General features: G+C 30.9%; 2 protein-coding genes across 4 annotated transcripts in view; both read left to right on the top strand.

Moving 5' to 3' along the window:
- Positions 1-868: 868 nt before the first annotated feature.
- Positions 869-3,539, top strand: Orc4 (origin recognition complex subunit 4). Its single transcript, XM_065359624.1, has 8 exons — positions 869-1,435; positions 1,526-1,710; positions 1,785-1,950; positions 2,027-2,178; positions 2,260-2,559; positions 2,631-2,765; positions 2,860-3,009; positions 3,086-3,539. Exons 2-8 carry the CDS (start codon positions 1,537-1,539, stop codon positions 3,251-3,253), a joined length of 1,245 nt encoding a protein of 414 aa, XP_065215696.1. The 5' UTR covers positions 869-1,435; positions 1,526-1,536; the 3' UTR covers positions 3,254-3,539.
- A 3,052-nt stretch (positions 3,540-6,591) lies between these two features.
- The window catches only part of LOC135842254 (SH2 domain-containing protein 4A-like), a 34,399-nt gene continuing 22,261 nt past the window's right edge, over positions 6,592-18,729 (top strand). The window contains exon 1 of one of the 3 annotated variants that reach the window (XM_065359622.1): positions 6,592-6,959. The gene's annotated coding sequence lies outside the window, so the exon portion shown is untranslated. The remainder of the gene's footprint in view (positions 6,960-18,729) is intronic. The other 2 variants (XM_065359621.1, XM_065359623.1) reach the window with 2 other exon arrangements.

The following is an 18,729-nucleotide window of genomic DNA, read 5'->3' as shown; positions in this document are numbered from 1 at the left end:
TTTTTTTCTCACTTATTTCAGTTGAATTAATGTTTAATAGAAGAAAAAGAACGTCGCTATCAGCTGCACTTTGAGTCAATATTTGTTTTTGAATTGAAATACGAGTATATGAAAAAAATTCTTCAGTTGAAGTACCGACCTAATTCGTGATTGGAATTATGTTTTTGCAGTTATTATTTTTTGTAATTTTTATAGCGAATGTGCAGAATAAGATTACAAAATAACGAATGCTCCTGCCTTTCCGTCATCTACATTTTAAGCAAACAAACTGCTTCAAGTTTCCTTCACCTCCAAGAACCAAGAAGCTGTACATCTTTGATATTCTCGTTTAGGCAACTGCTTCTAAATCTTTTAAACATCATTTTTCTAGAGTAGAAGACGTAGATATTAGGTATTATTCTCAAAATGAATAATTTTGTAGAATATTGAGTACTGCAAGACGAGCTCAACATTAGCTAGTCTTCAAATTCAAAAACTAAACTTTGCAATAATTTTATGCTGTGACGCAGGTAAATATGAATAAAAACAAAAGATGTTTTTGAAAGAAAACTCTGAAATTTCAGAGGAAAAATCAAATCCTACCTGGCTAAAAAGAAACAATTAATGTTGACGAATTGACAAAGACGATTGAATATCCGAAAATTTATTCTCACAAAGTTACAATTTACTAGTAGCAACGATTAATGAATTAGTGTGAAAATGAATCTTTGGTTATTTTTAAAAAATGAAAAAAATGCTTAGAAGTAGAAATTGCTTATTTTGGCTTGAACCAATCGTAATGCTTCATTCAATACTATTTATTCATTTCATAATTTGGTCACACTGATGAAAAAACCGCCAAAATATTTTGTTTTTGTTTCAATAGGTTTGTTCGTTTTTATTACTCCGTCTAACCGGGTCTACACTTTCCTTACTCTCCTTACTCCGCTCTCCACTTTTTACCCCTGATTTAACCAAAGACCTATAACAGGTCTCTGGATTTAACCTTACCCGGGTAAGAAACCTGGTTAAAAACGAACAAACCTGTTATCTCTCTATAGAGCATTGGGAAATCTTACAAATAGTATTCGCTGCGCCGTACATTCATGTCAAATCACCACTAACAAACCACGGAGCAACTAACGAACTTGCAACTGAGTATGGTCGGAGCAAAATTCTGTTATTCGCCGGGCATCCGCTTGGAGCGCTAATGTCGCCACCCAATCAGCGCAGGACGAAGTGGTTTGTTGATGTTTATTTGACATGGACGTACGGCGCAGCGAATACTATTTGTAACATTTATACAATGCTCTATTGATAAAAATCGGCAATCGCAATGCGAAAGTTCGTTTCATAAGGTTTCATGTAATATTATTTCATATTTGCATCAAATATTCATCAACGTTGTACAGTTTCAACATTTATCATCACTTCACCGAATTCCTCATAGATCTCTGTAAGTTGCATTTAGTTTCACTTTGAATCAGCCTAATTTATTGTAAGCAACATTTTCACTTATTAAATTTTATACGATTTTCTTTTCAAGATTAAGGAGCAATGAATCCCGTGACAGAACTGAAAAAGCATCTCAAACGTAAAATATTGTCTAGAGAACTCGAAGGCTGTGAAGCAGCACAAAAAGATTTGTTCAATTTGCTGAAAGGAACAATAGAAACCGGCAATAGTAAATCAGTCATCGTATCAGGCTGTCCTGGATCAGGAAAATCAACGGTTGAGTACAAATTCATCTTCGTTTTATTTCTTTCTGAATGTAAATTTTAAAATCTCACGTTACTGTTGAACAGTTGGTGCAAAATGTGCTCGACGAAATTGAGAAAGCTTACGAAGACCGATATCGTGTCATCAGGTTACATGGGCTTTTTCATTCCAATGATACGTTGGCTTTTCAAGATATGAGTGACCAAATCGACGCTGGTTTAGAATTCTGCGAGGATGAAATTGTTTCCTCCGGTGAGTATTTTCGATTTGACCATCGTATTACGAATTGGACGTTAATTTCATGCTTCGGTTTCGTAATGTGTTTCAGATATTTTTCCAAAGTTATTTCAAAAATTAAAAACTTTATGTAGAGCAAATGAAGAAAATGTCAAGACTGCTGTATTCGTGCTCGAAGATTTTCATCTTTTTCAAGATTCTCAGATTTTATACTTCATGTTCGATACCATTCGAACCGAACAGGTTGAATTGCATTGCTGTACATATACATATTTTATTGAGTAATGTTTATTTTCAATTTTAAATTCCGACGTTTGTGTTTAGGTGCCTGGTTTCGTAATCGGAATAACAACTTATAGTAATATTCTGGAGAAGTTCGAGAAACGTGTTAAATCGAGATTTTCGCAATTGATTATTAATTTGAATCAAAGTCGTACTTTGAACAAAAAAATAGCCAGCTTTGTTAAACTTCTAAAAGTTGAAGAAAACGCTTGCTCTGATTCTTCGTACGTTGAAAGTTGGAACGAAAGTATCGATAAATTGGCAATTGATAATGATGTGATAGACTTACTAAAACATATCTCCGATCAAAGTAACGATGAAAGGTTCTTCACCAACTTCGTGGTAAGTGTGTGTTTCATTTTAAGGAAAACAATCTGTATTTTGATCGTATTAATATTGGAAATTTTTTGTAGTTCAACAGTATTATGCAGTTAGATAAAGACAATCGTTACCTGACGCTGAAGAATTTATCTGTAGCATTAACTTTATTGGATCCGGATTATAAGTTAAATTTGTTTAAAAGTCTTTCAACTGTACAGCTGTGTTTGGTAAATATGCATTGTACTATTATTACTGATTTATTATTATGAAATCTTATCTTACTGTTGGATATTTTGTCTGAATACGAATGTTTTCATTTAGATGATTGCAGCATTTCATCAAACTGAATTATATAACGAACCTTTTAATTTTGAAATGATTTACAAAAGATATTCTAACTTCGCGAGAACTTCTCAAGCGGTACCAAGTGTTCCTAAACAAATGGCTTACAGAGCTTTCGAAACTCTAGTGGTAAATTGTTATAATTATTATTTTAAGTTATCAGCGTTGCTCAATCTTTAATCTGTTCTTTTTTTCTCAATTTTAGGATTTAAGTTTAATTTGTCCATTTTCGTCTGCAGTGACTGAATCTGAATTGCCAGAATTTGTTTTCCATCGATTATCAATATCGTGTGATGATATTAGAGACGGAATTAAAACCTACCCAAGTTTGTTGGGAGATATCAAAGTATGGATTGAAAATAGTATATCGTAAATGTATTTTTCCAGAAACGTAAGTTTGATTTTTTTCGCTATCATGTTGATGTTGTGTGAAAGAACTCGTTGAGGTGAAGTAATCGATCAGTGCTTGAGTGAAGTAATTGATAAAAATGGATTTCCGGTTATAAAATTAGAATTTTTAAAATTATTTTTGATGATTTAATCTTTTAATTTTTTCTAATTGTTAATAATAATGAATTTTTACTGATTTTTTTTTTAATTCAATTATATTTTTTGATTATTTTACTGTCGTATATTTTAATAAAAATACTGAGGCAATACATTACACGCAATTTTATTGATAACACATAGACGTATGACCGAACGTTTCAGCAAAACTTGTTGCCTTCTTCAGCGGTAACACGATACCAGTATTTTTATTAAAACTCAAAAAACACGCGTTACAATTCCAGTTCTTTTATACTGTCGTATATTGTAATGAATTTCAATTTTCACAAAATCTCGATAGGGAAGAGATAACAGTGAACAGTTTTGTGATCGAAAATTTTCAGTCATGACCCTCTAATCCCTTCTCATCACTTTTAAAAATTGGGCTTTATGATTTGGCTGTCATCTTTTACATTTTTTATTTTATTTTCATGTTTTACATGAATGTGAACGTAAAAGTTGAACGTGGACGAATTTTCTCTAGTTTTCAATCTTTCTTTTTTTTCTGATACTTTCAACAAGTTTTTAAAATGTTTGAGCAATTTTATGTTAATTTTGCTCCTTTTTTTTGAGATTTTTCCTAATTTTGGATAATTTTCGAGGATTTTCACGTCAATTTTACGATTTTGACCGATTTTTTGTATTTTTCATTTATTATTTTTTTTGATGCTTTGTTTAGTTTTTGCAAAATTTTCCTTACATTTTGTAGTATTTTATTACATTTTCCCAATTTTTGTAAAATGTCTGCAGATTCTTGCTAATTCTTGCTCAATTTATAACAGGGTGTCCACAAGCCTGGAAAACCTGGAAAAGTCAGGGAATTTGGTCGGTCTGGAAAAGTCAGGGAATTTCGTAATTTTCACGCAAAATCCCTGGAATTTTGAAAAAACGATCAATTGCAAATTTTGGATAAGGACCTGTGATGAAAGAAAAACATTATTTTTTACTTCTCGAAAGACAAATTTTCAAAAGCTTTTGCTTCACATACAAGTTGAACATTTCTAGATAATAAAAATCAAGTTTTAAAACCAAAAAATAAACTCTTCACAAAAAAAAACATCGTTTATATGCATCTCGAAATACAAATTTACAAGAGCTTTCGTCCTCGCTTTGGCCTGTTCTGTTTTCTTTGTCAAAATCAACTTCCTTCAAAAAATATCATTCAAATTGTAAAATTTTAAAAGCCAAAAAAAACTACTTGTCCTCACATGAAAAAACCTCGTTTTTATGCCTCTCGAGATGCAAATTTTTAGAAGCTTTCGCTCGAGCCTGTTCTCTTTTCTTTTTCAAAAGTAACTTCTTTCAAAAAAAACATCATTCCAATATTAAAATTTAAGAAACCAAAAAATAAATTCTTTGCATTGAAAAACCTCGTTTTTAGGCATCTCGAAATGAAAATTTTCAAAAGTTGTAGCCCTCTCTTCGCTCGGGTCAATTTGTTTCTCATTGAAAAAAACAAATTTCACATTTTTAGGCCTCCAAAAATCCAAAAAACAGAAGAAAAATTTTCATAAGTCATAGGGTATGAATATTGTATCAATTGGCTAAAATTGATGCTGCATGTTTTATTTATTTATTTATTTATTTTTAATTTAAAAAGTTGATAATCGAAGTTTAGCTGTTTTTTATATCCAAATATGTATCCAGTTCGAAGAAAAGCTTATGATATAAAATTACACCCGCCCCCCCCCCCCCCCCATCCTCTTTAATTAAAGTGTGGGGTAAGCATAGAAAAAAATGGTCTGGAAAAATGGAAAAATTGGTCTGGAAAACCTGAAAAAGTCAAGGAAAATCATTTCCAGAAATGAGTGGACACCCTGTATAATCATTTTTAATTACTAAAATTTCAGTTTAATAATTTTTATGATTGACGGATTTTCATTAAATTTTGAAAATTCCATAATATTTGAGCTATTTTGCAAAATTTTATTCAACTATGTATTAAGACATTTTATCTCGAGTTTTGACAAAATTTAACCTTACCTAATGTTGGACAAATTGTGCTCAAATCTATTAACATTTTATTTATTTTCGGTCATTTTTGTTATTTTTCGTATGTTTTGCAAATTGTTTTCGATTTTTTGTGTATCACTTTCAAGTTTGAAACATGTTTTTTTTTCAATTTTCGATGAATTTATTCGATCTTACTTAAAATTTGTTAATTTGGGATTACCAACTCAACGGAAAGTTCTTTGATAACAATTTTTTACTAGAAATCTGTGAACGTTTCAACCTTTTGACGTCAGTAAAATAATTATTTTTCGCTATGGGTAATATTCATAACTTTTTTGTTGAATAATTACTTTAAAAATTGAATAAAAATGTAAAATGATCACACAGTATAATAGAAGAAGATTGCCTATCACAAACTTCAATTTCCAACTAAAAACTGAATTTTCTGATTTTCTAGATCAGAAATTGTTCACAATTAATGGTCGATCCTTTTCAACATCTGTAAGCAAAGCGACAGAAAATCGTTTTTCAAATTTTTATTCTAAAATAAAATTTTTAAAACGAAAAAAATGATCAATTTTGTTTGCATTATTTAGTTCAGCTCTCCTCTGCCTCCCCAAACCTATTTTTAAATCTGGTTCTACATATTTATTTAAAGTTGAATAAATTTGGGCTCAAAAGTTGAATTCATATTTTGTAATAAGCACTGAATAAAGTGCGAACGAGGTCATGACCAGGTAAATTATTCATTCAGCAAACTAATCGTCAATTCCATCGACTCGGTGTCAGTCAGCAGTCACAGTTCTGAATTGTTGCCTTGTATCTTGATCGTGTTGAATTTGTCACATATTCTTAATTTAGCTCTAGTACTCATTTCACGCATACATTATTCACAGGTAGAAGTATCATTTTAAAAACTTTCTCAAGGTACATTTTCAGGAAACCTATGTACGTAATTAATGTTCACAATTATTACCAGTACGCGTCATCGTTACTATTAGAATTGACGCCAATTGGCAAGTGGCAATTGACAAAAATTTCCAATTGATCGGAAGAGCTACATCGCGTTCGCGTCGAGCCCAAGTCCGCTTCTCGAGTACCCATATCAATAACCACAACCAGTTTAAAGATTATCTTCACGATGATAATGACGCAATGACTTACTTAATTATTTACACCAAAATCACACTACCACTACACCGCTACATCGTGTTCACAACAAACAACGTGCTTCGAAACCGCGATATCAGTATTCCACTCTGCAGAGTTGGTAGGAGGGTTGTCTCTTATTAGTCATTCCAGTTGAAAACTGCGAACGGTTCGTTCATAGTTACTCGTGTTGCCTTGTGTCGCTTGCGGTACGCTGTGAGAATACGATTATTTTACATTTTTTTATTCCGGTTATCTAATAAAATTGTGTTAGTAGACTGGTGAAAAAATTGTTCGCGGTTTTTTAATCATAATGTACCACATATTTTTCGAATTATTTTAAAGTGTTCGAAAAGGTGTTGAAATTTTGTGAGTTCCAGTATAGTTTTGAGTGTTATTCCAGTCGTAGTTGTCAGCATTATTATTTACCAGTAAGTTTTTTTCAATTTTTGTTATGCTTTTGGAGGTTTTTTTTTGTTAATACTTAGTATGAGCTTTTTTGAGCTTAGCTTAGAAGTTTGGTTTCGAACAAAGCTTATAGCTAGATTGGATAAGCACCTATTTAAGGTTGTAGTTAGAAGGAAGGAGACATTGATTATGGTCAAGGCTCAAGGGTATTACCTATTTAACATACATAAGTACACAGGTAGTTTGTAAATAGTTTGTTAAGTACATTCCTGATACAAGGTGGCAGCAAGAAACCTACCTATATGTGCTTTATTGTAAACGATTAATTTTTACCTGAATTTTTTCGTGCACGTGTACCTTTCAATGGTACCTATTTTAGAGGTTTGAAATACACCTATTTAAAATTTTTTGTGGCCCTAGGTGTATGTATTGAATTCTTACTTACATATATCTGTTCATAGTACTTGAAAGATCAATAATTCATTGAATATCTCACTATTGGTACAACTACAATATATCCAGATGTTAACTCCTTCATTAGCACTGAATTTTAGTACGTTTATCTCACATTTAACAATCTTTACTCCCTCGAAAATTGGTTTTAGTGATTTATATCGCTAAAAAGAGATGAGATCGCATATCTAGATAGGTATGCATTTTTTCTCTCGAAAGTATCCAAAAGAACAATGAATAAGATTCACTGTGGGGGCAGTGATGAAGCGAGGGGATGGTTTCGTAATGAAAGGCTAGCAGCGAAGAAAAGGCCAAAGCCAAACAAAGCTTATATGTTTTGTAGGGCAGATTTACTGGTCAGTGATTCTTCTTTTGTCTGTACAAAAAAAAAACGGTTTTAGGTTTATTGTTGTTTGAAAATATATTTTTAAAATGTTCGAAGCTGACTGCTGATTCATCAAAGGATCCGGTAATAGATACGAAATGTAAGCTAAAACGAAACCTAAACTTTATTTTTCGTTTGCAACGATGTCGTTTTTTTTCAATTTGCTACGAGACAAAAGGAATAACCTGATAGGTGATAATGGAAGAAAACACGTGATAAAAACTACCATTTCAAAATAACGTTGCAACAAATGAAATGGCTTTTGAAAATTTGTCTTGAAAAACATTTTTTTTCAATTTTTGTTTGCATTTTTTCTCTTTATCACCTTTTTCATTTTTTTTTATTTTAATGTTTTTGTTTGGTTATTTTTTGAAATTACGTCGAAAGTGATCGAAAATTTAACAACAAAAACATTCAAAAATTAATATTTTTCAATATTTAGCATTGATTTTGATTGTGGAAAACTTTTTTTTAGTGAAAAAATTCTCATCTATTGAAGATTTATTTTTAAAACCAATCCATTTTATGGGCCAAAAAGTAATCGTTTGAATCAGGTCGAGTATTGCGAGTTTTCCTCAATATATGTCAAAAATGAAGCCACCCCCCCCCCCCTCTCCCAACAAAGATATTCCAATGGTGAGAAATTTTATGCTCCTCAAATTTTCTCATTTTCATTTTTTTTTTCGCAGAACTTTTAATAATTTTCCCCCCAAAAATCGACATTTTGTAATGAACAGATTAAAAAATTGCGTAGGTATTTCCCATTTTCCATTTTATAAAATAAGTAAATTTTTTAGAAAAAAAAACTGTAGTTTCCAACAAGGGAAACGAAAATGAAGTAAAAAATCGCAGAGCATGAAATTGCCCATTAGTGGAGCCCTATGATTCGTCATTATTTATTTATTTTTTCTTGGAAGCTTTGTTTTCGAAATAGTTGGAGTGAAATTTAGAAAGCTCAACTTGACGGACAATTTTTTATTGGAAGCTCACATATCTATATCGTTTCTACCTTCTCGTTTCAACTTATTTTCATCAAAATATCTCATTTGCTCCTCACCCTTACACGTTGAAAGAAATGGTTCAATTTCTTGACATTTTATAGAATAAAAGAATCTTTTTTTGAAAAATATCCTACAGGGCAAAATTTTTGACAAATTTCGATCAAAAATGCCAAATATTGATCTTTTAATATTGACATCTGACTTCTGGTGATGAGGATGACTTCATTTGATTCACATTTACTTGGCATCATTCATTGTGCATTTTTTTTTTTTTTTTTTTTAATTTGAACATTTTTATGGGTATTACTCGTCTTTGAGTAATTTTTTTCAAGAATAAAAAACGAATATGATTGAAAAATAAAACTAAATTTGGTCCGATCATAGTTTTGATTGGATTACTTGGAATAGAAGATCTGGATAGATCTGCAGATTAGATCCTATCATTTTCCTTTGGGTTTTTGTACCTATCTACTTTAAATAAGAAATATTTTATTTTTCATTTCAAGTTGTCTTCTCCTCAGTATGATAAGTTTAAATACTTATCATTATTTCATCAAGTTTTTAATTCTTTTTTCTGATTTTTAAATTTAAAAAAATTTTATTTTTAATTCTTGATCTATTGTTGATGAAATATTTCCAGTACTTTTCAATCAATTAAAACATAGGTACATGACACAAATTATTTCAATTCAACATTTTCTAATTTAAAGTGAAATCAATTTTCTCAACAAGTAAAATCAAAATGAACCATTTCAACCACACCCTGCAATATAATTCTTAATTTGAAATCGATATTTTTATAATACGGCATAACTTTAATCCTCGTGCATTCTTTCACTGTCGATAAAATTTATCAATACTCTATTGCATTTCAGTTACGTAGGCTGCCATAAAACTTGGGTCATTACACCGTTAAATTATACGAAAAGAAAAATTAATTTCAAGACCTACTATAGCTTTCGTACGAATAATAGAAATTACACCTTTGTGGAATAAGATTTTTATCAGTTATTATATTCTAAATTCTCATGGATTCGTTTCATTTTATGGCTTGGGCTGCGGAATAAGAGGATAATGGTGATAATTTTTCACCATTTTTGCCAAGTCATCTTACATTATAGCTCTGTTTTCTAGGTAAACTGTATGTAGTCTGTAATGTATTCGAGTGATTCCAGAATTTGGTAAAAATTGCGTCACGCGTGTTTTAAACGGTTGAAAATTAACGCCATGAGACCAACGTCTATTGTTCTGTTTTTGGTATTGGACAGCATGTAAATACTATAGGTAGGTTAGGTTAGGTTGGGTACTTTTCATACATCACGTCAAAATAGCTACATTAGACGGGATATATTCAGGAAATCGTTTATATTCCATCAAAATTTGCCATACGAAGAACAAAACAAAGAGATAATATAAAGGTCACGCTGCTGGTGAATGCAAGTTTGTCGTGAATAGATATCGCATACTTATTATAATACTTACCTCTATACCTATACCTATACTTATGGAAAAGTCATCTTGTTAATATTTTCGATGATAGCTAGGTAGTATTAATAACGTACAATATGTGTATGTTCTCATGTAGCTCTATAAACTGAATTCAGCATTGTCCATGTTCTTGTTCTTGGAGCATTCTGCCTTATCCGAGAGCGTTGATAATCGTAAATGAGTATACAGTATTATTTGCATTTTAACAAACACCAACACTACACCATAATACTTGTATTACGCCACGATGAAAGTATTTTTTTCCATCATTTTACGCTTTGCTAACATCAGTCCGTCAAATTGCCCGTGATTTATTCGTATATTTCCATCACATTCAAGGCGAATTCGGATAAAATTATTGGGTGAAGTCAGATGCATACGAGATTTTAGTATAACGTAAGGTTTTTACTTTTTAAAGGTCAACTTTATGAGTTGCATTGTATTTATGGGTGTGAGTGTGAGTATTCGTACGAGAGTGCTTTATTAAATAGGCACCGAAGAATTTAATAATGATAGTGTTATCTTCTGTGTACTTACTATATAGTTTGTTTATCAGAAGATAAAATTTTTAATTTTAATTTTTTCGACGTTTCGATTTGAAATTTACTCATTATAAAACCGAACAGTTTTAGCTGATTTCATCACGGGCCGAAATGTTTCGAAATAAATCAGTCTATTTTTAATACCACGTTTAAAAATTGATATTTTCTAAGAATCTATGGACAGCTAGCCACTTCTATAATGGCTCAATAGAGAATACAAGAGGTTACTAATAATGATCGTATTATGTATGTATTGGGCATTATTACTCAACATCCAATCATCCGAGTGTATTCAACTGGATCAGAAATACGAACCAATCTGATCTTGAACAATGCCAGTATCGATCATATTATATTAAGCAGCTTACAGTTCGTAGCTTCGTACAGATACCGCAAACCTTATTCAAGCAGACAGTTCTCAGTATTAATTAAATGACGATGAGGTGTGCTACACTATTAAAAATATAAAGGTACAGCGTACCTACCTACTGCAGTTTTTGTGTGGCTGCACGTAAGTAGGTAATAGGTATACTAGGTACACTATAATGAAACAGTAGCTCTTCTAGAATCTACCTAGCAATTAAAATTGTACAAAACAATAAGAACCAACGTCTTTCAGTACCCACTTAGAAACACAATCTTGATGAAATAGGTAAATTCTTGAAATTTTTACTCTAGGTACGTATGACCGATATTAATGTGAATTTTATGGCCATATCGAATTCATGCGACCGATAGCAACTCAGGTAAAACATTATCACCATTCACCATCTCCTTCTCCAACTTCCAACACTATAGGTTTACCTACCCGCGACGAAGTTTTTCAAACCTGAAAATGGTAGATAGACATGCTGTAAACATATGGTAAAATATTTCTATTTTTTTTCGAAAAGTAGATAGAAAAGTGGGAGAACTTGTACATAAAATTCAGAAACTGAATTTGCAAAATAATTAAAAAACAAAAATATCAACAAAATTGCTTGAAATTGTCAGAAAATCAAATCATGAAATATGAATCTACGAGTATCAAAAAAAATTGAGTAAAATTACGCTGAAACTTCTAAAAATGTCTGTAAAAGTAGCTAAATTTATTTAAAAGTCATTGAAAACATTCAGCGAAAATTTAAAACAATTCTACAAAAAATACTCAAAATGTGAACAAAATATTCTGAAAGCAGCTATAAATTAGATAAATTAACATAAATTGCTGAAAATAGTAAAAATTTGACATAATGCTCAAAATTAACAAAAAAATTGGTAGAACTGACGTAAACAAAGTTTGAGAATGAAAAAGTGGGGAAAATTAACAATTTTTTTTTCTAAATAAGTAAACTACCTATTGGAAAATTGTAATTAAAAAAAAAAAAAACGTAAAAACTTTACAAAAATATAGTTACATATTAACAAAGCTGCTGTAATTAGCTCAAAATCAACTCAAGAATTGCTGAAAATTACCCAAAATATGAACGAAATTGCTTGAAATTATCAAAAAATTAGCTAAACTGTCACCAAGTTACACATTTCATTTGATGGAAAAAAATTGAAAAAACAATCAAGTAAACCCTACCCTAATCTTAACACTTTTGGTGACTGATATGAAACAAATTTTTCTTGCTGGAAGTTCGCATATAGGAGCAAATTGTATAGTTGAACAAGAATGTAATATGTAGTATGTCTATGTACCTGCTTCCAGTTCCTACATAATAGGTATTACACCAGCAAATCTCAAGAAAACCACTTCCCATTATTTTACCATGTTATGTTTCATGTTTCTCACAATTTTTTAAATTAATTTTTCATCCTTCGAAATTCGAATTCATTTTTTTTTTTGCGTATTTTAAGAGACCAGGTTATTAGAATATGTTAGACTAATTCGACAAACATGTCAAATTGATATGAGCTCAACCATATAGAAATATATCATTTTGAACGTATTTCCTGGTTCGATTTCATTATCTTATCTAATGTCGAAGAATTATGATGGGTGACTTGATGCATTCTAGGTCGGAAATACCATAATTTATAATTTATCGCAACACAGTTTCCGAAGCTTCTCGCATTGTTCAACGATTTATTAAAAAAAAAAAAAACAATTATAGAAAAAAAAATAGAATTATGTACTCGTACACATTTAACGGTATCTAATGTTTTATTATCAGATTTTTAATGCGCAGTTGTACGGTATTATTCAATCACCAGTAAGTTAGGTACTAGGTATGTGAAAAAATACGTAGGTACTTTACCTACCTAACACAACGTTTTACCAAGAATTTTTATACGAATTCCAATTTTACACGCATTCCAATGTGAAAATTTTTCAGTACTTATAGAATCTACCCGCTTTGCTGATGAATTGGTAGGTAGGTAGGTAGGTAGGTATATAAGGTATAATCCGAAGAACTCGAAATTTTTTAGATAAAAAAAAAGCTGTGTAATTTGACACCTAAAGCGAAGAAAGAAGATTAAAAGCTTATCAAGAACAATTAACAATCTAATTAAACACTCGAATTAGTATAGGTGTGTGCTGTGTATGTGCATGTGCATGATTGTTCGACTAAATGAGCACCCAATACCTATAAAAGTCCTAAATTTTTGAATTTTTTTTCAAGGGTTTTGTCCTTCGTGTTCGGTTCGTTGGGGAATTAGTCCGAAATTTTGGCGTGAAAGATAGGTATTCGGTATTTAAAGATAAGAAGTTTTGTGTTATGATAAAATTCAGGGTCGTGTAGATATAGGTAGTCGAGATAGGTAGAGGTTCTAGGTAGCTTATTGGTATGCCTCATTATCAGTAGGGTGATCCGGAAATATGTCGCGTACTATCTTCTATACTGTTGTCACTCTCTTTTAATCTGAAAATCTGTTCAATTTTTTTTTTTTTTGAAATTTGATGAATTGGGAAATAATAGAAGGGAAGGTTAAGTACCTGGCAGCAAAATGTATAAAAAACAAAAAATAAACAAAATTCAAGGTTTATTTTATTTGATGTTATTTTCTAATAAATATTAAAATATGTTAATATGCTCACCGAATTTCCTCCTCCCTCAAGTCTTTACAAAAGTCCTCAAAAAATGGAGGAAAATCAATTCAATTTTGACATACAAAAAAACTTGAACAAATTATAAACGATCAAAAGTTTTCTTTTATTTTCTAACTGATAAAAATTATACATAATTCAAGTACCGAATTCAGTTTTTTTATTTCATTTTTTCAGTTCGGATTTTTGAAAACTCTCAAAATTGTAATATATCAAGATCTAATATAATTTTAAAAAATGTGGATAAAATGCGTAAAACATTGCTACAACCTTATCAAATACAAAAAAAAAAACAAAAAAAAAACTTTAAAAACACTTGACTACCAAAAACTTATGAAATTTTAGTAAAATTTAAAAAAATTCAAAAAGAATTACTTACTTAGGTAGGTATACCTAAAAATGATCAGCTTTTTGGCAAAATTAAGCAAGTACATATAAAGCATTAAAATCGCTTCAAGTCATCAAAAAGTCATGAAATTTCAGTAAAATTTTACCCAGAATGTTAGAAACATCTCAAAAAAATTACCTAAAAATGATGACATTTTTGACTAAAAAAAAAAAAAAAAAATGATTGAAAAACACCGAGTAGGAAAAAAATTACTAACTTGAAATTTAACAAAAACTGCATGAGACATCGTTGAAAACTCAGTCAATTCTGACAAAAATTGCATGAACAAAATTTATATATAAAAAAAAAATTATGAATTCTTATCAAAGTGATTAATCAATCAGTCAAGCTTTATTTTACAAGAGTGTTACAAATACAACGATATAGATAACACTCGAGGCCCTAAGATAGGGCAAAAGCCTCCCCCAGCCTGCTATCAAAGTTATATCAACGTACAAAAAAAACTTTGAAATTATGTTACTAAAAATTAACAAAAAAATATGAAACTTCATACAGGTGAGCTTGGGAAAAATTGCATAAAAAAGTGTTTTAAAAAAATGAAAATGACATCAAAATACCATGAAATTTTTGTAAAATTCAACAAAATTCAGCAAAAATTGCATCAACACAGTGTTGAAACATTTTCAGAACACTAATACTAGCATTAGAAAATGATAACCCAAATTGATTAAATTCCTGTAAATTTTGCCAAAAATGCAGGAAAAGATGTGAAAAACGTTATAAAATGTTATAAAAACACTCAAAAAAAGGTATTTAAAAACTTTAAAATTACCTACAATTGTATGAAAATATAAATAAGTAAAGAATTTTGAAATGCAAAATAAAATTTAAAAAAAAATTTCACTGTTTTCGCATTTTTCATGAATTGAATTTTCAATTCATTTTGAATTAAAACGTGGTCTTTAAAATCCCTGAAAATTGCTAATAAAATTTTAGTAAAATTTAATCAAATTCAACAAAAATTACATACTTACCTACATAGTATATGAAAATATGAGTAGGTAAAGCATTTCGAAATGTAAAACTAGAAGTTTTCAAGAAATTTTCACCATGTTTTCATTCCTTTAGAAATGAATTTTCAATTTATTTTGAATTTCAATATTGAATCCAAAAAATTAATCCATATTGGAAATTCGAACTGAGTAATTATATGGCCTTCAAATTGATAGGGATCAACATACAGTTATTATTCTTATTTAGTATACATTTTCATGATATTTTCAACTTTTTTTTTTTAAAGAGGGGGGAGGAGGTGTGGAAAAAGCCAACTGATGTGCCAATGCAGGGACACCTTTTAATACATATATTGAAATGTGATTTGAAATCGAATCGTGATGTGTAATTTTTACCTGTATTGCATACGATGGCACCAGGACGTTTCACTGAAATCTTTTCTGACGTACTTTTCTTACATAATTTCTTATTATCAAATAAATTAAAACCATACATTTTTCTTCAATCGCAAACAGTATAATTAAAGATGAGCGAAAATTCCACAGATGGGGAGTGGGAACCAAAACAAGCGAAATGCTAAATAAAACCCATATCAACATCCTATACGTCGTTAATTTTTTAAAAACAATATCATTTTTTTCGTTGATGGATGACGGATCAATTGAGCCCACACGTATAATAATTTATCGTTTGTACGAGTATTTAAAATTTTCTCGCTTATTTTTACTCCCTCGAACTCATTTTATTCTTTTTTTTTCCTTCTCTGAACGCTTTGTTATTTTTCAAGCCATAGATAGATAGGTATGCTATTAATTAATTGTGCGAGCAATAAACTTTCGTCATTCGTGTTGTGATAGAGGTACATATTTCAATTTAGAGTATCGTAAGTAACGTGTTAAAATAACCAGCATAGATCCTTGCACCGAAACAACTCGACCAATTCACGTGTAAAAAAGGAGAGAGTCATATGGCGTGGTGATTAGAAATAAAAAAAATCTAAATTTATTTGGCGTGAAAAGAATTCGTCTTTAACGGATTCACTTTTTTCGTATCATTTTACGCTTACCACGATGATGAGCAATGAGCATGGTTTACTATAAATACGTCTAACGGAAACATATGTGTGTGGAGAAAAGACGAACAAAATACATTGTGTAAATTGCACTTGTGCAAGATCTTCGTGCACTCGTACATACTAGGTAGGTACCTATTCGAAAAGGAAATCATCTCTTCTGTGCTGAGGATATAAACCGTGCCAAAAATAATATGTACGTATCGATTTGTGTATTATTTACGTTACATCATAATGCTTGGCCAATGACTCGTCGAACTCCCGAAGATCGACGAGAAACTTGGTTTAAAAAAATCTAGTTTCTCATCAATTACTCGCTCTCGTAATGATTCCCACGGGGAGGAAATTTTCACTTGGCGATGAAAAGTGTGCAACGACGATGGTACTGGCTCCGCATCCTTTTTCTAATTGAAATTCACGATTTTGACGCGATAATTACAATTTCTCGTTAGACGAATCCACAAACCGTGACCTTGGTTTGTGACTTGTTTTTCTCTCTTTTTTGGGTCAGGTTTTTTAAGAATATTGTTTGGTTTCTTCCAAGATAGTGACAATGTACTTATACGTATTACGTATATATGAGAGTTAAACTATTGAAAATAGAAACCTTTTCAATAGCGTTTCCTGCTTAAGGAGTGTTTGAAATAGGGTGTGTGAGACATATAGACGTAGGTTAGGTAGGTCTTATGTGTGCTTTATCTAATGCTGAAGACGAATGAATCATCTCGTCGCGACTGTTTCCATCTTTTTAATACGCGTATTACGAGGCGGTTTAGGATATAAGCTGTAGGTGGTATATGATACAGAAGAGTATGAGTAAGAATGAGTCGTCCAATGTGTTTGGTTTTATTCCATAAGTATACTAAAACGTTTCTTTCAAATCGTATTATTGAACTTTTGTACATATTTAGTTGACATGGTGGCTCATTTATGGGATTCCAAATTACTCAATTAGAGAAGATGGTTCAATAAAGTTGAGCTTTCTGATTATCGTTCAAACTACAAATCTCAAAAATAGAATGTTCTAAAATACAAATGATTCACTCTACGAGTGGGAAAATTTCAAATGATCCCTATTTTTGCCAGCATTTTACGAAAATCAACCATTTGTTTTAGCAAAATTGAATGTGTTCATTTCAGAAGGGCTCAAGTCGACTAAGGCCCTTTTTTAAATACGAACGTCAAAAAATAAGTGCGCCGTCTTACCCAGGACTCCTTTTTTCAGCTCAACAAGTTTAACTGCCCTGAAATGGATTTTTCAGAGTTCAGCTCACTTTTACAAAATTGAATATTTGGCTGGAATTTTTCATAAAAATTTGAGGATTTTAGGGTGAAAAAAGTAATATTAAGATTTGAGCTAAATCATCTCAAAAGTGACGCAAATCGGAGTAATTTGACTCACTAAACTACGCAGGAAGATTCTGCCATCAAAATCAAAATTCATTTCAATAGTTCATATTGACTCTGGAATTTTTTCATTCATACACGTCAGAGAGATTTTGATCGTATGTTCGAAATAATCGATAATATTTTGAAATTCGTATACGTAAACACCCGATGAATTCTAATTAAACTCGATCGAATGACGCTTCCTAAATTAACGGTAATGAGTTCATATACGAATAATTTTAATGGCCTGGTCGATTTAAAAGTTATGAAAACAAACACACATTACGATTAAGTAATACCCCAACTCGACTCACCGACAGACATAGGTACACATTTCGCTTTTGTTTGCGAAAAAAAATCACGATTTGCAATTCGTTTATAAGCAGGAGAAAGGTATTTCTCTTTGCGCAATATTAAAAAGGTATTTTCTCCAGGTGTTGGTAGGTGAGGAGGTATAATTACCTACTGCTTCTGTGCATCGAGGTTTGTTTTTTTTTTTCATTTTATTTTTCGCTGATTTAAACGAATGCAATTGTGTGACGTTTAAACTTCTGTAATTTCCGCTCCGAGTGCGATGGATGGATGTTTCGACTGCATGCAGATGCCATTATGAAAACGTGCCGATTAATATAATGACGTAGGTAGCTGGCCAGATAATAGGTATGGGTACCTAGTATTACGAGTTGCGAATCATAGATGATAATATTTTGCTAGTCGATGAACTTTGCTCCTGTATGATTTTGATTTAATGAGAACGATATAGTGTAGTTATGACTATGAGTAATCGGTGATTGGGATTTGAAATTTCGTCAATTTTTACGTATTATAGCTTCGTGTTTTATGAATTTCATTTTTATACGTCGAAAAAATTGACTAATCACTTTACCTATCTTGGTCTTCGTTTGAATCTTTTTTGGGGGATTTTTTCACATCATTTCCTCAAAAGTTGTTTTTTTTTGTAAAAAAAAAAGAAAAAAAAAGTAAGAATTAGCATTGAAGACGTTTCCTCATTTTCATAAATTATAATTTTTTTAATTACGATTTTCACACTTGTATTTTACAAAAT

This window comes from Planococcus citri, chromosome 4 (assembly GCF_950023065.1).
Source record: "Planococcus citri chromosome 4, ihPlaCitr1.1, whole genome shotgun sequence".
Lineage (NCBI taxonomy): Eukaryota > Metazoa > Arthropoda > Insecta > Hemiptera > Pseudococcidae > Planococcus > Planococcus citri.
Note: the sequence above shows the minus strand (reverse complement) of the source record. Positions and strands in the feature narration are given on the sequence as shown.